Source organism: Ictidomys tridecemlineatus, chromosome 1, assembly GCF_052094955.1.
Source record: "Ictidomys tridecemlineatus isolate mIctTri1 chromosome 1, mIctTri1.hap1, whole genome shotgun sequence".
NCBI classification, from domain to species: Eukaryota; Metazoa; Chordata; class Mammalia; order Rodentia; family Sciuridae; genus Ictidomys; species Ictidomys tridecemlineatus.
Window position 1 is genome coordinate 45,007,778 of NC_135477.1, and position 21,045 is coordinate 45,028,822.

At 53.7% G+C, this 21,045-nt stretch overlaps 1 protein-coding gene across 3 annotated transcripts in view; it reads left to right on the top strand.

Moving 5' to 3' along the window:
• Window positions 1-20,456, top strand: part of Dlg5 (discs large MAGUK scaffold protein 5) — a 103,817-nt gene extending 83,361 nt beyond the window's left edge. For 2 of the 3 annotated variants that reach the window (XM_021726690.3, XM_021726691.3), the window contains exons 18-33: window positions 76-188; window positions 771-860; window positions 1,098-1,248; window positions 3,448-3,525; window positions 4,146-4,308; window positions 4,422-4,555; window positions 5,211-5,357; window positions 6,664-6,847; window positions 7,435-7,583; window positions 8,309-8,479; window positions 10,413-10,609; window positions 15,580-15,723; window positions 15,928-16,055; window positions 16,865-16,974; window positions 17,366-17,475; window positions 18,707-20,456. In XM_021726690.3, the coding sequence (XP_021582365.2) occupies window positions 76-188; window positions 771-860; window positions 1,098-1,248; window positions 3,448-3,525; window positions 4,146-4,308; window positions 4,422-4,555; window positions 5,211-5,357; window positions 6,664-6,847; window positions 7,435-7,583; window positions 8,309-8,479; window positions 10,413-10,609; window positions 15,580-15,723; window positions 15,928-16,055; window positions 16,865-16,974; window positions 17,366-17,475; window positions 18,707-18,810 (2,173 nt within the window). In that variant the 3' untranslated portion in view covers window positions 18,811-20,456. The remainder of the gene's footprint in view (window positions 1-75; window positions 189-770; window positions 861-1,097; window positions 1,249-3,447; window positions 3,526-4,145; window positions 4,309-4,421; window positions 4,556-5,210; window positions 5,358-6,663; window positions 6,848-7,434; window positions 7,584-8,308; window positions 8,480-10,412; window positions 10,610-15,579; window positions 15,724-15,927; window positions 16,056-16,864; window positions 16,975-17,365; window positions 17,476-18,706) is intronic. The other variant, XM_005325837.5, reaches the window with a different exon arrangement.
• The last annotated feature ends 589 nt before the right edge of the window (window positions 20,457-21,045 follow it).

Below are 21,045 nucleotides of genomic sequence, written 5' to 3' on the forward strand. Positions count from 1 at the left end.
GGCCGTCACAGTTTATCTCTGGTGGCCACCTCTGGTCCTGGTCCTCACAAACCCTCCCCTCTGGTTCTCTCCCAGTGTCCAGCACCAGGGCCGCCTGAGCCTGGACCTCAGCCACAGGGCCAGCAGTGACTATGCTGAGATGAGAGCCTCCCACGGGTCCAACTCGCTGCCCTCCAGCGCCCGCCTCGGTAATTACTGCTTGGACCCTGGGCTGCAGCGGGCACCTGCATCCTAATGCCCAGATCTCGTGGTGGGCTGCCCACATGAGCTCCCCTCTCTCCTGGGGCCAAGCACAGCTCCTTCCTTGGAGGGCCGATGACTTTCATACCCACGCTGCACCCGGAGCTATGCTCTTTGCCCTCAGCCTGTGGCCCCTCGGATCCTTGCTTCCTCTCCCTGAACTTGTTGGCTATCCTGGGGTGTTTGTATGGCTGCTCGCTCAGGGTCACCTAGAGGAGAGGCTTATATGGCCTTGTAAGGAGACCCTGGGGAAATCCTGGTTGTTGGGGAGAGGAGACCGAGCAGCTGCCTGTATCTCGTGGGTCACCATGAGTGGTGCTCCTGTTCTGGAGACAGACTCCAGGCCTGCCCACTTCTGCCAATACTAGAGTCCAAGTGTCTGTTTCTTGCAACTGCTCCACATTCAGGCTCCCTCAGAGCTGCATGGCAGGCCCAGCTTTGCATGCTACTATCCTGACTGCCAAGCCATGGGAGGGGTCGGGGGTGGTGTTTAATCACAAGGCCTGATATCCAATCTTCTTTTGGAACAGGGTCTTCCAGTAACTTGCAGTTCAAGGCAGAACGCATTAAGATCCCATTAACGCCGAGGTACCCTCGGTCTGTCATGGGCTCTGACAGAGGTAGGCACTTGTGGGCATGCCCCTCCCGCTGCTCATTCCACTGCCTCCTTTTGTCCCCGCCTGGGTTCCCCGGGTGCAGACTGTAGTTTGTTTGCAAGTCCTTTCAGTCAGTGGGTAAAGGTGTCCTGAGCCCAGGCGGGGCCTGATGCTGGGGGGTGGCAGGTAGCTGTAGCCCAGCGTCCAGACCCTGCTGTTGATGTGGGGCCCCTTGTCCTCGCACTTCTCCTCTCTTGACAGGTTCGTTGTCACATTCCGAATGCAGCACCCCTCCACAGTCGCCCCTCAACATTGACACCCTGTCCACTTGTAGCCAGTCCCAGACCTCCGCCTCCACATTGCCCAGGATTGCTGTCAACCCTGCGTCCCTCGGGGAGCGGAGGAAGGACAGGTGAGTGTGCATGGGCATCCGTGGCCTGAGCCAACCACTGGATGGCGCATCTGGACCACTAGCCAGGGCTTGGGTGTGGTACGGGGCTTGCTCCTGGAAGCTGCAGGGGGGCGGGGTGTTGGAGAATAGTGCTTTGATTTGAAATGGGACTCAGCCAATCTACTTTAGGTCACCTAGCACCTGTGCACCTTGTTCCAGCAAGTCACTAGTATTTTCTGTGGGGCACTTATGTAGGAACTGTGGCCAGCCTGGCCCCAGCGGGAGGGGGTGCATGTGTCACATGCAACCAAGTAACCCGTCAGCACCCTGTCGTGCACAAGAGCCAGGGACTGCTCCCCCTGAGGGAAAAAATTGTGTTATTAAAGATAAGATTGAACACATGTGTCCTGGCTGAGCAGCAGCTTATTAATTAAACATCATCCCTTTTTCCTGATTTTGAAGTTCACTGTCATAGACTTATTATAGAAACTTGGGAGTTAATTAGAAAAGTAGAAAGAAGAAAAAAGTTACATGTAGTCTCAGAAATTCACTTGTTACACACACACACACACACACACACACACACACATTTTTAATATATGTTTTATTATTTGTCATTTTATATACATAATCATGTCTCCTCTAGTTGTTATTATTTTTTTACTCTCCTTTGGTGGCACAAGGGATCGAACCCAGGGCCTTGCTCATGCTAGGTGAGTACTTTGCCACTGAGCTACATCCCCAACCCTGACCTTATATTTTAAGTGATTTAGAGCATTATAAATATAATTTATTGGGCTGGGGATGTGGCTCAAGCGGTAGTGCGCTCGCCTGGCATGCGTGCGGCCCAGGTTTGATCCTCAGCACCACATACAAAAACAAAGATGTTGTGTCTGCCGAAAACTAAAAAATAAATATTAAAATCTCTCGTGCTCGCTCTCTCTCTCTCTTAAATAAAAAAAAAAAAAAAAGAATTGCTGATTTGCATATCAAGAGTTAAACATTAAAAAAAAGAAAGATAAGTATAATTCATTAACATGTTTTACAAAGCAACATTGTTGTTCCAAGAAAGCTCGTGTGTAGAGTATAAGATTTCAATCATTCAGAAGATTAAGAAATAAAGATCACCTCAGATTACCACATTCACTCCTGGGCAAGGCCCTCCGCAGAAATCTGCATAGGTACAGACGTAAACATGCATGTGGGCTCCGTGTGGCATTGCCCCATCTGCTTTTGCACTCCACAGTGGTCCCTACTTCTTTGGGTGTCAGTCACCCCTGATTCGGAGGATCATTTATAGTGGCTTTTATATGAGCAGGTTACCTGCTCCTTTGTGGGGAAACATGTTTGGGTGGAGGTGGAGCAGAGGACTGGGCAGTCACGGTGAGGAACCAGCAGCTGTAGACAGAAGCCAGCTGTGCAGTGCCTGTAGGCTGGCACAAGAAGGCAGCCTCGGCCCACCCTGGTTCCTGCCCCACTGTGTGGGTGGCGTTAGGGCGGCTGCCGGCTACAGGTTCTCACCGCTCTAAACCACTTCCATTCTTACCCACTTTATAATTCTTCCCTTGACCTGCCAACTGCACCTGACCTGGCATTCTAGTACTAGTTGAGTTGTACAAGTGACTGGTGCAGGCCAGGTCAGGTGCAGTTGGCAGGTCAAGGGAAGAATTATAAAGTGGGTAAGTTTGGAAGGTGGGGGTGAGCGAAGAATTGTAAGCATTTTAATTTCTTTGTCTTTTTTTTTAAGGTGCTGGGGATTGAACCCAGGGCCTTGTGCATGAAAGGCAAGCACTCTACCCACTGAGCTATAGCCCCAGCCCAGCATTTTAATTTCTGCTATTCTAAGACGGCCTGGCCCTGAGCAGCAGGACCCGGGCTGAGGCCTGCTGAGGTGGTGGGCTGCCGGAGCTCTGTGGCAGGGGTGCTGGTTCAAGTGCCCCCCTCCCAACTCATTTGTCGCCACACAGATCTGTCCATGGGCTTTAGAGGGGACCCAAGGGTGGGCATCAGACCACCCTTCTCTTGGTTTTTGGCCTCACTTTCTTTCTTTTTTGTGTCCCAGAGGAAGAAGGCCCAGGGCTGGTGAAGCTCGGGCCGTGGGCCGTGGGGTGGGGGGTGGGGGGCTTTGTGTCGCTCGCTCTGTCTTCTGTAGTCGTAGGCTTCTGAGTCGTCCTCCTTCTGAGTGTCCCTTCTCTCCTGTCCAACTTTGGTGCCATCCAGATGTCTCTTCCGCCACAGATCTCTTCTGAGGCTGCCTGTGGCCGCCAGGCCCAGGTCCTCCTCGCTGAGGAGTCTGAGGTTGGCCCAGCACGAGGCTCCCCTGAGCCCCTGCCTCCTGGTGCCCTTGGGCAGCAGGTGCATGGTCCCCGCCTTGCTCTCTGCCTCCCTCTCCCTCCTTCTCCATGGCTTGGGTTTGCAGCAGCTTAATTTCCATGATCAGTTTGCGTCACCCCCATGTAACCAGTACATACAAAGACTGACGTTTTATGTCATCTCCTCCTGGCTTGAACGTCGTCCCAGGAGCCATCTCTTTTCCTGGAGGGGGGTGGTCATGAGGACTCCTCCCTCAAGGGTTGGAAATTGCATGCTGTGAGGCAGCTACTCTCATAAAATGAAGAGATGTGAGTTTTCTCCCACGTGCATTTTGGTGTTCCTAGTTCCCATGGACCATTCTCTGTGTCTTTGGGGCTGGGTGTTTCCTTGTCCATTTGGGTGTGCTGTGTTTGTATCGCATGAAGTTTTGGGAATGTGTATCCTTTGTCATATCGAAACTGGTTCATCATGTCCCCATCCAGCCATGTCATTGCAGCAGCACCCAGCTCCAGGGCCCTCTCTGTCCACCTGAGCGCATGCCTGATCTGCCTCCCGCAGCCTGTCCTTTGTGTTTGAGTCCTCGACACCTTTGGCTCTTTTCCCAGGCCTTATGTGGAGGAACCACGCCATGTGAAGGTACAGAAGGGCTCAGAGCCTTTGGGCATCTCCATTGTGAGTGGAGAGAAGGGCGGCATCTACGTCTCCAAAGTGACCACCGGCAGCATTGCCCACCAGGCTGGCCTTGAGTATGGGGACCAGTTACTTGAGGTAGGAGGGAATGGCCCTTCTTCTCTTCTCCCCCACCCCTGATAAAGCAGTGCTTGAAGTCCATGTCCACAGCTCCCGCCCCATCCCTGAGCCCACCCTGGGTGTCTCTCCAGTTCAATGGCATTAACCTGCGGAGTGCCACAGAGCAGCAGGCCCGGCTCATCATAGGGCAGCAGTGTGACACCATCACCATCCTGGCCCAGTACAACCCACATATGCACCAGCTTGGCAGCCACTCCCGTTCCAGGTGAGTGCTGGGGGCCAAGAGGTGGGTGCGATGGTGTGCTGCTCACCATGGGGAGGCCTGGGGTGTCCACAGCGAATGCTGGGGGTTCTGTTGCTAGTCAGGGGAGTTGACTAGCCTTGGGCTTTGGGAAAAAGGCACACATTGAGAGTATCCCTCCTCCTGAAATGGGGTGTGGGAATAGGTGGCGGGAGGCCCATTGCCTGGTAGGGCCCTATGATAACTAGTAACCGAGGCTCTGGAGCAGGCTTCACACACAGTGCTTGGCTCTGTCCATGAGCGGGTGTCAGATGTCTGCTCCATGTGCCCCTGTGCTGTGGGTCACAGGGAAGAAGATAGGAGGGGCAGTGTGTCCTGCAGGGTCCTACTCCATAGCTCAGAGAGACAGGATGCAGAAGCCAGGAAAAGGGACAGTGACCTCATGTGTCCCCTAAGCTGGATGCCTTTGGAGAGGATTCCTGAGCTGAGGACAGGAGGTCCTGTGGAGCAGGTGACACAGTCCAAGGCCTGATGAATCTGCCCTTCCAGGGCTCAGCGCTGTGTGACCTGTTCCCTATTTGCAGTGCAAACCCAGTCATCCCTGGTAGGGGCATGGCCCTGGGTGGTGTGTGCCACATGTTCTGTGCTTTTCCTTACTCCTCTTGTCTTCCCTCCCTAGCTCCCACCTGGACCCTGCCGGTGCCCATGCCACTCTCCAGGGCAGTGGTAGCACCACCCCAGAGCACCCCTCTGTCATTGATCCGCTCATGGAGCAGGACGAGGGTCCTGGCACACCCCCAGCCAAGCAGAGCACCAGCTGCTCCAGGTCAGCACATGCATGCTGTGGGCTTGTCCTCTGTCCACCTAGCCCGAGTGGGATGGAACACATCCCTTAGGGGTGTGGGTGCCAGGCAGCTGATCTCAGACTGTGCTGCCGGCCACATATCCAGGTGTCCAGGGTGAAAGGGGGAGACACTTTTCCTTTTTCCTTCTTCTCTTCTTTCTTTCTTTCCCTCTTTCTCTTGTTTTCTCACTGTCTCATTTGTTGCCTTCCCTCTTCTCTCTCTCTCTCTCTCTCTCTCTCTCTCTCTAAATGCCTCTATTTTAATTATTTATTTATTTTTATTGGTGCTGAGGATGGAACCCAGTGCCTCACACGTGTTGGGCAAGTGCTCTGCCACTGAGTGACAGCCCCAGCCCCTCTCATTCACTCATTTTCTGATTCTTTCTCGAGACACAATCTGATAGTCATCACCCAGCCAGGCCCTAGGTTTCTGGCCATCAGCAGCGGCATTGTTCCCAAGGAAGTGACAGGCCAGGGCCCAGATACGTGCAGCCACACCAGCCATGTGGCAAGGAGAAGTGACTGCCAGGTGCAGATAGATGTTCAGGGTGAGCAGGAGGAGGGAGCAGCCTCGGGAGGAGGCAGGAGCCCTCATGAGAGCTGCTTGCCCCTCAGCCTGGTCTGGGCCTGGAGGAGCCTAGAGAGGGCCCCCTTTTCCAGCAAAGCCTCGGCATCACACAGAATGAGGCCAGCTCTGTATTCTTCACTGTGTCCCCTTGGAACTCACCTGCAGCAAAATTTTAATCATAGGCTGGTTTCCCTCCTGGGATCCCCTTCATCAGTCCCCACTACTGCTCCCGCTCCCTCCACTCGGTTTCTCTGCTAGCCTATTTCCAGCTGCCCTCACTGGTTCTAAATTCTCCTTGACAAGGTCTCTTTGCCAGTCGGTGCAGGTCCTGGTCTGCAGAAGCTGCTTGGGAGACATTGCTAAGTGAGCCGCTGTGCTCTGGTCCATCTTTAGGCAGGACTGAGGCAGGAGAGCCAGGGCAGGTGGGCGATGCCTCCCAAGGCGTGAAAGCGATGGCTGGATCTGGAAGCAGAGGCCTCGGCTTTACCTCTGTCCCCAACTGTCTTTGTGACCTAAGCCATGTTTTTACCCTCACTGCCCCTCAGCCTCCTGCCACGTGCCCTGCATCAGTAGAACTAGAGCCTGTGGCAAGGGCCTCTGGGGAACCTGGGCTCTGAGACCCGGAGAGCAAGCAGAAAGAGCTGGGGCTCTAGCCACTTATGTTCCTGTCCTCCTCCCGCCTTGCGCGTGATGGAGAAACTCCCTTTTCCTTCCTAAAAGGATCATGGGAGATGCCAACAAGAAGACCCCGGAACCACGCATTGTCTTCATCAAGAAGTCTCAACTGGACCTTGGGGTGCATTTGTGTGGTGGGAACCTGCACGGGGTGTTTGTGGCCGAAGTAGAGGATGACAGTCCTGCCAGGGGTCCCGATGGCCTGGTGCCAGGGGACCTGATCCTCGAGGTGAGTACTCTTGAGTGGGCTAGGCCACTGTCCCTGTGGCAGGGTTGGTGCCATCTCAGGTGGCACAGAGGACAGAGGAGCACACCCCTCACCTGGTGACCCGACAGGGCTGATTGTTCATCTTTGCAAACCTGAGATGCTGCCACACCCCTCTGGGGTGTCACTGCCGTGAGGCAGGCCACCAAAAGAAGGAGAGGGCTTGGTCCTGGCTCTGGCATTGAAAGGAAATGCGTCTCTTGCCAGCAACAAGTCTCTGATTGGGGAGGTTGCCATCTTCTCAATGGCACTCCTGTCTCCCCGGGGGATGGCTCACAGACGGTGAAGGTAGTTTCATAAGCCAGAGGCAGGGCCATGTTGGGAAAAGCCTTCCTTGAGGGTTTTTCTTGGGAGAAGCTGTAGAGGGCAGAGCAGGGGGACCAGGAAGTGTGTGCAGATCTCAGGCTCTGGGAGGACCGTAAGGACCCGGCCCTCCCTGCCCAGGGGAGGTGGGCAGTCTCACATCAGGGATTGAATCTCCACATTGGTGGGTACCAGGACTGCATACTGGCCATTGCCCTTCTGACCCCGGCTTCTGTGTCCCTGGACAGTATGGCAACCTGGATGTGCGCAATAAGACGGTGGAGGAAGTCTACGTGGAGATGCTGAAGCCCAAAGACAGTGTCCGCCTGAAGGTGCAGTACCGCCCAGAGGAGTTCACCAGGATCAAGGGCCTGCCTGGTGACAGCTTCTACATCAGGTACCAGCAGCTGGGGATTCAGGGACAGGCAAGGGCTCTCAGTGGAGGCTGCTCCTGGTGAATGATTGCTCTCTGCTCTGTGCCCAAGGCTGGGGCTGTGATTGGCATACTTGTGCCTAGGTAGGATTCTTTTGTTTTAGAAAAATGCTTGAGAACCTAAGGAAACATTTGAGCTCCCTTTTTTAGGGTTAGGGGGCCTAGGGAATTTGGAGGCTGTAGAGCCCCCTTTTCCTTGTATCTGCCCCTGACCGAGATGTGCAGAGTGTGTGGGCTTCAGGTGTCTATGGTGCCCTTAAGTACCAGGTGGAACATGGCACGTGGGGAGGGCGTCGAATGTTTTCTGTGAGTGGTCAGAGCTTTCTTTGCATTTCCTAGATCTGAGACCACAGGAAGGATGAGAAGCTGATGAGTTCTGCTTCTTGTCCTGAGGGCGGGAGAGGGTGTGTCTCCAGAGGTTTCTGTCTGGGGGAACCAGGGGCCTTGACTCCTGGGAAGGAGGCGGATGGGAAAGGCCCGTTTGGAAGAGGAAGATCCAGCCTGTTCCTGGGCTAGAAGCTCCCTCAGTGATAGGGAGGATAGCCAAGGTGTCCTGCCTGGGAGCCAGCCCAGAATGGGATCCTGCTCCTGACAGAGTTGGGGGCAAAGCAGAGCAACGGCCTTCAGAGTCTGGTGCACCCCTGGCCCCTGGCCACATCCTGATGGAACTCCCTCCTCCCTTGGTCCAGGGCCCTGTATGACCGGCTGGCCGAGGTGGAGCATGAGCTGAGCTTTAGGAAGGACGACATTCTCTACGTGGACGACACCTTGCCCCAGGGCACATTCGGGTCCTGGATGGCGTGGCAGCTGGATGAGAACGCTCAGAAGATCCAGCGTGGGCAGATTCCCAGCAAATACGTGTGAGTGTCTCTCCCTGGGTGGGGCCGTAGGGTCCACATCCACAGAGCTGTCCCACAGGGTCAGGCTGGGCTTGAGCTCCTGGAGGACTGGTTCTGTTGCTCATGTCAGCTTCTGGGCTATCTCTGTTGCCAATGTCGCATGTTCAAAAAGCAGGTGGTGTCATAAGTCAGAGTGTAGAAGCTGAGTGGCCAGTCAGAGGTCTCACTATGTTTGGTGTGTGTGGTGCTGGGGATTGAACCCAGGGCCTTGTGTATGCAAGGTGAGCACTCTACCAACTGAGCCATGTCCCCAGCCCCCCGCATCACTATTTTTAAAACAGATTTATGGAGCTATAATTCACATATCCCACAACTCCCCAAGTACACAATTCAGTGGTCTTCAGTGTGTTCACCAATATTCACAGTTAACTGGAGAATATTTTCATCATCTCAGAAAGAAGCTCCATACCCATTTGTCTTATTATGTTTGTTTCCTGTTGCTGTAACTAACTGAGGCTGGATAATTTATAAAGAAAAGAGGTTTTTAGCTTTCAGTTCTGGAAGCTGAAAGTGTAAGATTAGGGTGCCCCATTGGTTCTGTCTCCGGAGAGTTTCCGCTGGGCTGTATTACAGTGTGGTAGGGAAACACAAGGGACCAGCCTTGTATACAAGGAGAGGTCACATGGCAAGATAGGAAGGAGGGGGTGAGGGGCTAGGCTTGGCCTTTTGACAATAACCCATTCTTACAGGAAGTAACTGAGGTCCCATGAGAACTATCTTAATCCCTCCAAGGGTAGAGCCCCAAGTGATCTAACCACCTTCCACTAACCCGCACCTCTTTTTTGGGGTGGGATGGAGGAGGTTAGTACTACGGATAGAACCCTTTAATCTTTTTTTTTTTTGCTGGCGTGGATGCATTTTTATTTATTTTCTCTACATTTTTTTGTTGTCGCATTACAGCTGCACATAGGGATGGATAGTCCTTCATACTGGCACCTGCACACAGTGTAACAATGTAATTTGGCCAGTTATCACTCCCCAGCCCTTCCCCCTCCCTCCCTGCCTTTCCGACCTCCCTTTGCTTTTCAAGAGATCTGCCCCTACCTCTCTTTTCCTTTTTCCTCTCTAGCGTCCTCATATGAGAGAAAACATGACCCTTGACCTGAGTTTGGCTTATTTCACGTAACACAATGGTCTCCAGTTCTACCCATTTTCTGAAAAAGGGACATAATTTTATTTTTCTGTATAGTTGAATAAAACTCTCGTGTCAGTACATTTTCTTTATCCATTCCTTTGTATGTCAGTGGACACCCAGACTAGCCCCTTTTATTTTTGTGACAGGGTCTTGCTAAGTTACTGAGTATGGCCTTGAACTTGGTGATCCTCCTGCCCTAGCTTCCTGGTCACTGGGTTACAGGGGTGTGGCCCCACGCCCCCACCTCTTAAAAGTTCCTCCACCTCCACATGGTCACACTGGGAACACGGTCCTTTGGGGGACACGGCCCTTTGGGGGACACACTCAAACCACGGCACACCGCATCCCTTTGTCCTCCCCTCTTCTTCTGGCCCTCAGCCCTAAGCAGCCACTAATCGACAGTTGGACAAGTTTCCCTTTCGGGGACTTGGAGGGGCTGGGACCACATGGTGTGTGACCTTTTGTGTCTGGCTTGCACCCTTCACACTGCAGCCTGCAGCCTGTGGCCCTGTGCCGGTCAATTCCCAGGCAGGAAGCCTAACTTGTAGGGACAGCAGGTGAAGCCTGCCCCAGCCGCTCCTCTGACACGGAGGTGAGCGCACCCTGGTGGCCATCTCTCTGTTCTGAGAGCCCGTCCCGGCACCACAGTGGTACCCAAGGTGCCTGGTGGTGTGGGGAGGCCTGGCTTCCCTTGCTGGGAGGTGGGCCAGGGTCTGTCTCCGTGGCCCTCCCCAGCATTGCCACTCCCTGTGACTGCAGGATGGACCAAGAATTCTCCAGGAGGCTCAGCATGTCCGAGGTCAAAGACGACAGTAACGCCGCCAAGACGCTGTCAGCAGCCGCTCGCCGGTCCTTCTTTCGAAGGAAGCACAAGCACAAACGCAGTGGGTCCAAAGACGGGAAAGACCTCCTGGCCTTGGACACCTTCTCCAACGACTCTCTCCCGCTCTTTGAAGGCAAGTCACCTAGTGCAGTTTGCTGAAGCTTCACAATGGGACTTTAGACACAATAGAAGTCCCCTTGGCTTTTAAATTTTTTCGACTTTACTTACTACTTATAAGCAGTGTGTGTGTGTGTGTGCTCTATTACTGAGCCGTGTCTCCAGCCCTTTTTATTTTATTTTGAGACAAGAATCTGGCTTAGTTGCCGAAGCTGGCCTCGAACTTGCAATCCTCTTGCCTCAGCCTCCCGAGTAGCAGGGATTATGGTTTTGCACCACTGTGCCTTGTGCCTTTATTATTTAATCAGGGTGTTGAATCTGTGATGAAAATGTAGTTTGTCCAACACATTTTATATTTCCTTGTCTTTCCCTTCTTGCTTTTTTTTTTTTGATCACTTATTTTTATTATTCTGTTCCTACCACATCTCTTGTTCTTAGTTACTGGTTTTTATCTTGTGGGGGCTTCCATAGCCCTCATAGCATGCTTCTTTGACTTGCTGCTAACATAAGGCATTGCTGTGACCACTGCCCTAGTGACACTGGGCCCTCTAACTCCATTTACCACCTTCCCAACTTTTGCATTGTTACCATTTTAATTCCGTGTGTTTCAAACCCAAGCCAGCATTATGGGTTTGCAGAACAGCCACCTGTTGTGCCCTTTCCCCACCCTTGTTCCTTCCTGCACTTCTGAGCTTCCTTCTGGTTCTGTTTTCTTTCTGAACAATTCCCTTGAGCATGCCTTGTAGTGCAGGTTTGTGGGTGATGCATTCTCTCCCACCATATAAGGCACCCTAGGTGGAAGATGGTGTTGTCTCAAAATGTCTATGTTACATTGTTTTCATAAATACTCTTTGGATACGGAAATTTATGACTGGTGTTCACAGTTGTCCCTGTGGGCAGTTGGTTCTATGCCCCTCTGCAGATAAAATATTCAGAGACCCCCAAGTCCTTTTATATAAAGTGACACAGTATTTGCATATAACCTGCCCACATGCTCCTGTCCACTAAAAGTCATCTCTGGTATTTATAGTATGTAGTCAGTGTAAATGTGATGTCAGTTGCTGTTAGATTATATTGCTCTGGGAATAATGAACCAAAGTCTGTATGTGTTCAGCATAGATGTGATTTTTCCCCAGAATCTTTTCAGTCTGCAGTGTAATCCATGCACACAGAACCTAGGGATACAAGGACTGACGATTGAAGCACTTTAAAGTTGTCCTTCACCGTCTGTGGCTCTTACTGCATATTCGGTTCCTATGGCTGCCATACAAATTGCCACAAATCATGTGATTTCAAACAACACGCATTTGTTCTCTCATTGATTCTGGAGGCCAGAAATCCAAAATCAGCATCCTGGACTGAAATCCAGCCGTCAGGAGGGCCGCTGACATCCCTCCAAGGATGGAGCAGAGCCTCAGTTCTGACCTCTTCCAGCTCCTGGTGGCCGCCAGCATTTTTCTGCTTGAGGCCACATCACCACCATCTTCAAACCTCTCTGTCATCTGTTTTCACATTACTTTCTCCTCCATGCATGTCTGTCCCCAAACTCCCTCTACCTCTCAGGACACACCTGATGGCTTGCTTGTAGGGCCCACCCTGCTGATCCAGGAAAAGCCCTTTCTCTTTGAGAGCCTTACCTCCTGTTATAGAAGGCAGCAGTCACATGTTCTGGGGGCTAGGAAGCCGATCCTGGGGGCACTTTGGGGGCTGCCACCTGGTGTTCCTGGGGAGGGTGGGCTTTCTCTTGGTTTTGTGCAGAAGGTAACGCGCTCCCCCTGCTCCTGGCTGTTCTAGCATCTTCGGTTTCTCAGCAGTCACACTGTGGTGTCTGCCCGTGGGGAGTTTCCTTGGTGGTGTATCCTGCTCACGTGCTTCTTAACACTTTGTAGATCTGTAGCTTGACGTTGTGGATAAGTCCTGCCGTTGTTTCTTTGAGACTGTTTCTGGGCTCCTCTCGCCTTTCTTGCACCTTAGTTCTTGGATGGGCCTTGGAATGCCTCTGTCCCCTGCACTCTGTGCCCCTCTACTTTCCATCTGTTTTTCTCTCTGTGCTTTAGCCACCCTGGATATTTTTCTGGGGCCTTTTCCCTAGGTATTATCCCCTTTTTCTCACATACCCAGTGTGTTCTTAGTTTCAGAAACTGTCAGTGTGTCTGTTGTGTTTTTGCTTGGAATCCTGGACATTGTTGATTGAAATATCAGACTTCTAAGAATGTCCGAGCCCTGAATGATGTTCCTGTCTTCTGGAGAGGGCTGGACCCCTGCTCCAGAGCCGGCACTGATGGCAGCTCACCTGGTCCAGGCAGGGGCTAAGATGGCTTCAGACTGGCAGCAGCTCTTGTGCAATTTGCTTCACCCTGGTTTGGGGGTCTGGGTCATCTGAGCACCTGAGCCGTTGCACAGGGCCCCTCCTCCTTTGGGCACCAGCCTTTCCCTTCAGTACCACAGGACTGCAGGGACTCGGCGATTCATGACTTCTCAGACCTGTTGCCTCTTGCTCCTCGCAGCTTAAAGATCTGGCAGATGGTTTTCATGGAAAACTGCTGATATCAGACGCAGTTCTGTGCCTCTTCCCTTCCCTCTGGAACTGTGGTTTCTCAGTTCTGGTTGCCTGAGCTGTCCTAAGCTCCATATTGGTCTCACCAGTCTTACAGAGTTCCAAAAACTGCCTGAGTCCCTAGCCTCTTGGTAGCAGCCCTCTACCTGGGTTGGAAGCAGGTTCATATGTGGGTTCTTCAAAAGGAATAGAGGTCAGCATGAATTAGCACCAGCACGCTGTAGAAACTACCCAGGGAGAGGAGGAATTGCAAAGCATTTACAATGTCATCTTTTTTGCTGAACACACGTGCAAACACACACATACACACACACACATTTTCTAGATTTTTCCCAAACATATAGCAGTCCCCTTACAAGAATAACACACGGAAGGGTAAACTTCCGCTTACATTAGTGGTGGCCTCTGAGGAGGGGGCTGGGGATGGGCAACAGGAGGGTGCTGGCTTCATCTGTGAAGGTTTAATCTTTAAAAGAGAAAGTTGCACGGGGGTTCCAGGGCAGTGAATGTGGCCACCAAGTCCTCCCCATGCTTTTCAAACAGCAGATCGGCTGGCCGGCAACAGCTTCCCAGGAAGCCGGGTGCACGTGGATGATCGTCCATTTTAGAACACCCTGTGCTGGGGTGCAGTGAGGGCAGGGAGCCTTGTCCCTTCTTCCTGAGTGCTTCCCACAGGGTTGCTGCTCCTGTCACAGCACCAGGTCCCTGCTCCTGTTTCCTCGTCACAGCCTGTTCTGCAGAGCTACTCAGGTTCTTCCTACCCAGCCATCCCCTCCTCGTCCCCCACCTCTCCTCCACCCTCTCCTTGGCTCAGCTCAGCATGCTGTCCTCGAGGGCCTGCCCTGTGTTCTCCAATCCTCCCATCCGGCCTCAGTGCTGCCGCACCACACTGCTTCCTGGGCCCTCTGCTGTCTTGCCTGGAATCAGGCAGCTCTGGCCCTGGTATCTGGTGCTGCCATCTCATGGCCCTGGTCATAGTCTGAGCTATTGAATGGCAGGGATTTGTACCTTCCGCGTCTTGAGATGCCAGCACATGACTCCAGGTAGATGCCAAGGAGCACTGTGCTCGCTGGTTCTGGACAGTCTTTTCCTACAAGGATTTTCTTGTGCTTGTGGGGGAGGGGAAGCTCACTTCATGTATCAGCTGGGATACTGGTTGGACTGCTTTGAGCCCAAATAGCAGTGGTTTAGCCGGACGGCGCTGCATTTTCTCTGTTCTTTTCTCTGCCATGTGCAGGTTCAGCTGAAGGGTGGTCTGTCTTGAGAACCATCTTAGGACCCAGGTCCCTTCAGCTACATGGCTCTGTCATTTTTGTTGTCCCCCCCCCCCCGTTTTTAATTGGAGCATTATAGTTGTACTTATGATGGGATTTGTTGCTACATATTCGTACATGCACACGACCGACAGTATCACTCCCTAGCACTTCCCTCCTTCCTCCCTGCCTCCCATTCCTGGTTCCTTTCCTCTACTCATCTCCCTTTGATTTTCATGAGATACCTGCCCCCACCTTTTTTCTCCCTTTTTTCCTATCTTCTGCAAATGAGAGAGAACCTATAACCGTTGACCTCAGTTTGACTAATTTCATTTAACACCATTGTTTAGTTCCATCCATTTTCCTGCAAATGACATCTTTATGGCTGAACACAGTTCCACTGTGTATATACATTTTATCTATTCATCTGTTGATGGACACCCAGGCTGGCTCCATAGTTTGGCTATTGTGAATTGTGCCGCTGTAAACATGGGTGTGTATCACTGTAGTATGACGACTTTTAATTCTTTAGGCTAAATACCAACGAGTGGTTATAGCTGGGTCATGTGTGGTTCCATGCCTAGTCCGTTGAGGCTTCTCCATACTGATTTCCAAAGTGGTTGTATTAATTTACAGTCCCACCAACAGTGTAAAAAAATTCCTTTTTCTCCACATTCTCTCCAGCATTTATTATTTGTATTCTTGATGACTGCCATTCTGACTGGTGTGAGATGAGGCTTGTCATTTTAAGGATTGTCCCCATCTGCATGGTCAGAGCTGGTTCACAGCATCCTCCCATTCTGCCCCATGGGCCGGGGCCTAGGGGGCCTCTCTGTCACCCACTGGCACATCTGGGTCAGAGTCACAGCTGCTGTGTCATGTGCAGCAGGCCTAGGGCACATGAGGAAGCGCTGCGATGGTCCCACAGCCCGGGAGGGAGGGTGTGTTTGGGCTTCAAGAGGGACTGTGCCCTCGTGTGCCCCGGCTGTGGGACTGCTGGCACTAAAGCTGGGGAAGTCCCAGGAAAACCAGACAGGTGTGCCACCTTCCCTGGCTCTGCCTGTGTGAAGGGGGTGGGCCTACCTGGGGTGATGAGGTCCGTGGGCAGGGTGCCCAGTCCTACCCCTGCCCTCTGTTCCATACTGGGCCGTGACACTGCCGTGCTCTCTCCCTCAGATTCAGTGAGTCTGGCCTATCAGCGGGTCCAGAAGGTGGACTGCACCTCTCTGAGGCCTGTCCTGATTCTGGGGCCTCTGCTGGATGTGGTGAAGGAAATGCTAATAAACGAGGCTCCTGGCAAGTTCTGCAGATGCCCGTTGGGTAAGGGACTGCCCTTGGAGCCCACTCACTGGGTTGTGTCTGTCCTTGTCCACCTGCCAACCCCCTGCTGACTCAGGACCTGCCTGTGGCCTCCCAGAGAGGACAGCAGTAGGGGCCCCGAGGGTGGCTGTGCCGTGTTCCTCCTCGCTCCGTCAGGGCTCTGCAGGCCCTGGGCACCCTGACCCCTATGCCTGTACCTTGCAGAGGTGATGAAGGCCTCCCAGCAGGCCATCGAGCGGGGCGTTAAAGACTGCCTGTTTGTCGACTACAAGCGGAGGAGCGGCCATTTTGATGTGACCACGGTGGCTTCAATAAAGGAGATCACAGAAAAGGTACCTGTGGCCTGAGCCCGAGGGCCGAGGGCCTGCGGGAGCCCCGGGGTGTGTGCTCCTGTGGCATGACTACCACGCAAGTTTCCCGGTGGTGTCATGAGAGGGGGTCTGAGAAGAGCCCGGGACTGTGGGGGAAGTCCTCTCGCGGGGCATCCTAGGACAGGGACCCTGAAAGCAGACTCTGAACTCCTCAGCAGTTTTTAGGGACAGGGAGCAACATTCTGTCAGGTCTCTGCCTCCAAGAAGGGACCTGACAGCAGGATCTGACAGGATCTGATGCTTCTGATGTCCTGAGGTTTTTGCACTGGGCAGCCAGAGGAGGGGGTAGCTATAGGGTGTGTTGGCAAAGCAGCCACCCAGGAGTCTCAGGGGACCTGTGGGATGTATTCCAGTCACAGCCACACAGATGGCATGTGCCCATTCCCCTAGTCTGGCAGAGTGTCTGTGAGGCTGGGATGGGTTGGGGCTGTAGGAAGGTCCCTACATCCAGGCAGAGACAGGACAGGAAGTTTGGAGTTGGGCTGGCCAGCCACTCAGCTCTGTTCCAGGCTGTGACAGCTATCAAAACTGCCCGTGTGGGGAGACGTTCCTGGGTGAGGTCTCCCTGCGGGTCATCTGTGTGGCCCTCTGAGAGACTGGCTCTGCTGCCTCTTTCGCATCTCCGTTGTGAGGGAGGGTAGAGGTGGATGAGGCGGTGGGGGTTGTTGGGGGAGTGGCGCCCCCTTGGTGTCAGAAGAGCAGCGCGGAAGGTGTCTGCTGAAGGCCGGCCCCTGCCTGCACTCCACACTCAGTCTGCATCCGCCCCACAGAACCGACACTGCCTCCTGGACGTCGCCCCCCACGCCATCGAGCGCCTGCACCACATGCACATCTACCCGATTGTCATCTTCATCCACTACAAGAGCGCCAAGCACATCAAGTAGGTGCCCGGCCCCTGTGGCTCAGCCAGGGTCCACGCCAGCTGTGGCTCTGGCCACCCGGCCAGTTCCTGAGCATGGCCATCTCTGTGTGCATTGCCTCCCTCCTCCCATCCTCCCCCTTTCCTCTCAGTGTGCAATGGGTGGCTGGGGCTGGGTCTGCTCACGACTGGCCCTCCACGCCTGGCCTCCCTGTGCTGTGTGCTCCCGCATGTGCCCGGTGCCCCCTGGCTGCCTGTGCATGTGCCAGGTGCCCACCTTCCCCGGGGACCTGCTCTGTGGTGGAGCACCCTGCCTCCGCCCCTGCCTTGCTGGAGCCCCTGCTGCCCTGGACAAAGACGAACGCCCTGGGGAGACTTCAGGCTCAGCCTGGTTGCCCGACTGTCCCAACAGGGAGCAGAGAGACCCCATCTACCTGAGGGACAAGGTGACACAGAGGCATTCCAAAGAGCAGTTTGAGACAGCTCAGAAGATTGAACAGGAGTACAGCAGGTACTTCACAGGTAGGTGACCAGCTGGGATGGGGGGATGGACACGGGCTTCCACAGCCAGCCTGGTCTGAACAGGTGGCAGCCCCCCTCCTGGACAGGCGAGGTGTTGGGGTGCAGTCACAGGCAGAGCCCGGCTTTCCCCAGGGAGGAGCGCTCAGCCCCCTGGCTGGCCTCAGGTCATGGTCTGGCCTCGTCTGCCCCAGTGCTCGCAGCAAGGCCGCCGTGCCGCACAGCTGCAGTGTCCCGGGCATGTGGCCTCTGTCCCCCACCCCTCCAGGGGAGGCCAGTTTTGCCGTGGGATTTGGTGAGGAAAAGCTGTGCTCTTACCATCTCTGCTTTGTAAAGTCAGCCATGTCTGCAGAAGCTGCTGCTGCCGTCTCACCTTCTGCATTTCAGCCGCTGGGGTAGAATCAGCCACCTGCATGGGGTTAGCATGAGGCCAGAGAGAGGAGGGGTCAGGGGCTTAACTGTGTCATGCAACGTTGTCATCTGGTACGGAGCTTCCTGTAGGGCAAGTCCAGGACCCAGCGTGGTCTTGTCTGTGTGCACGCGCACTGTGCACGCATGCGATTTTAATTTCCACTTCACCACCGCCCAGTGCTTTAGTCAAATAGGTAAATGACTCCTAGAAAAATGAAATATGAAAACGCTACAACTTAAAAAAAAATCCCTATTTTTTTTTTATTGCATTCAACAGACATAAAGTCGAACCATCCCATTCCCAGAGCATTCTAAATGCTGTCACTTTCTGAGTGCTCCTCGTCACAGCCGGGGTGTGGGGGGAGGGGGCTTTGCCAACTATGCTGTTCTGTGGAGCACACTGGGAGCAGCCCTAGCCTGGTGTCAGTGGTCCCCTGGCTCCGCACCTCTCCTCTGCTGGGACTCTTCTCCAGGCCACGGACGCCTGGTTCCTTAGACCTCTCCTTATTTTCTGTAGAGTACTTCAGTACTTCTGCCAAAGGGGTATTGCCACATGTCCCCACGCTGCTTCCCACGTGCTGCATCACCCCTCAGTAGTGGGGCAGACACTTTATTTGGGAGTAGTCACCTCCTCAGGGGCAGTTGCTTTTCCTTCTCTTGCCCAGTTTCTGGCAGAGGGAGGAGAGTTGCGGGGTGGGACAGGAGCCCTGCCTTGCTTAATGAAGTCGGGCACGCAGTGGAGAGGGCACACTGTTTTCATTGACCTCAAAGCGGTGTTTCCTTGGAGCTGAATGGCCTGTGTGTGTGGGGGGCTCTTCTGCAGGGGTCGTCCAGGGAGGAGCCCTGTCGAGCATTTGCACTCAGATCTTGGCAACCGTCAATCAAGAACAAAGTAAAGTCCTGTGGATCCCCGCCTGCCCGCTCTAGGGGAGGTGGGCACCAGGAGGCGACTGGACCGGCCCGCTGGTGGGGAGACCGGCTCGCTCTTCTCCAGCAACTGAAAACAGAGATGGGCCTGTTTATGAACATGCAGGGGAAGGATCCAGAACCAGGACTCCAGAAGCCCCTCCTTTGTCGACAGAGGGGGTCGGCGGCTCGGATCTGGGCCCAGGCCGGCAGACTGCTCCTCTCACATGTGCTTTAAGACAAAACAAAGCAGAAAACGCAAAAGACTTGATAGAGGGGTACAACTCCCACCTTTCTATAGCCAGCCAATCAGTGATGCTGCACAGAGAGCCTTTCAGATCACAAGTTTACAAGCCTTTTCTAAGTATCTGGTGGTTATGTTTACGTGGACGCCCCATGCTGCTGGTGCCCACCCCACCCCTTCCGCCCCCTGTTGCTTTTGTTCCCCAAATGACCCTGGAACCTCACGGGGTTGGGGGGTGGGGCGGGCTGCCCCGCCTCAGGAGGTTCTTGTCAGTGGGACCAGAGCTTCGGCAGACTCCCTGCTCCTCAGAGGCGGTACCTCTCCTGGAAGGACTTCGTCACTTCAGGTGCTCAGACTGCTGGAGACGGCAGAACCAGTGCCTGGGTGGGGTCAACTCGCCGCCGGCGCTGCGTTTTCCTCCCACGCCCGGGAGGGCAGCGTGGGCATCCTCACAAACTCGCCTCTTGGCCTTTCCCTCCTGTTTCTCCACCCCCCCAAGCGCTCATGGGTCTCCTGACTCTTCTCCAGCTGTATTTGTTATTTAAACATTCTGTCTGGTCCATCACGTCTCCGTCGGGTCTCAGCCGCAGGGCTGGCTCCCAGGCAGGGTGTCAAGCAAGGGTGGACGCGTGCCATGGCTCCCCTCGAGGTTCTGAGAGCCCCGACGGGGCTTCGTGGAGCAGGGCAGGTGCATCCGAAAACATTCACGTTTCAGATGTTTGAATGAGAGCTTGTAGGGGGAGTCTCATGGTTAGCGTAGCCACTATTGAATATCTCAAAAAGAAAACCTGCGACCTTGTTCATCTTGGTCCCAGGGCTCACAGCACGGGCCTGACTTTGGCCTTTGTCGGGTTACTTTGGGCTCAGTTGGGCTTCTCTCGTTTTCTTTCCTTTGCACTTCCCATGCCGTGCGAGTCTGGCTGAAGATTTGATGTGGTTCCTCCTTAAACGGTGTGTCCTGTTAATAGGTACTGTACCGGGCTCCGCGTAAGTGTCGTTGGGGGTAGGACCTATATTTTAATACTGTTCCTAACATTTCATTTTAATAGCAAGGTGTCTTTGATTTGATTTGATTCTTTGTAATTCTAGAAACTAGATTGTAGTTTAGTCATTACTGACATCTTTTTTTTAAAAAAAGGGATATATTTTCTTGCACAGCTATTCAAAAGAGAAACAAGTCTCAGTCCTCAGTGCTGTCCTTTGTTTTCCAGGTACAAGTTTTCTAGCTCAGACAACTGAGAAAAAGTGTAGACCATTCTCGAGGCATTGCTTGCACGCTGTTTTTCTACGTTGCAGGCAGATCGGGCTGTGATGGGCGGTGTGCAGGCGGGTACGGATCTGACAGCCTGGGATGTTCTGTACTAAAATGTTACTTTGTATCAAAAAGTTTTAGTACAACAAAATAAAGGTCAATTTCAGTAAAGCCTGGTGTGTAGATCCCTGAATCCCTGTTTCCCGCCTTCCCCAGGTGCACCCTGCATTCCACCTGTGCAGCATGTGGCTGGACTGGCAGGTGGGGGAGGTCCTTTCCTGCTCTTGTGGGCAGAGGTCCCTTTTACCTACTGCCATCACACCCTCTCTGACTCCCTTCTTCCCTTCCCATCTGATTGTCCCGTGTGTTTTGTGGGGTGCTGGCTGCAGTGGGGCCACTTGAAGGGGTGGGCCGAGCCATGAGTAGCAAAGAGGTGTGAGCTAAGCCCTCAGGGGGTCCCTGAATGTTCTCAGGCCTCGGGTGGGAGGGTCCCCCTACCTGGCGTGGGACCTCAGAGCATCACATTGTTGCATCACCAGTAGGGCCCCTGTCATGGCCTGCTTGGGCTTCAACTCCATGTTCAGGATGGTGGGAAAGGGGGAAATGAGGGGAAGTTGGAAGGTGTGGCCTGTGGCTTCCAGAGCTCAGGTACAGCTAAAATACCAGAGAGCCCCTCAGAGAAGAAGGCTGCCCTAGGGTGTGTGTGTGGGGGGGGGGGTGTGGATGTGTGGTGGGGGAATAGGCATGCCTAGGGCCATGT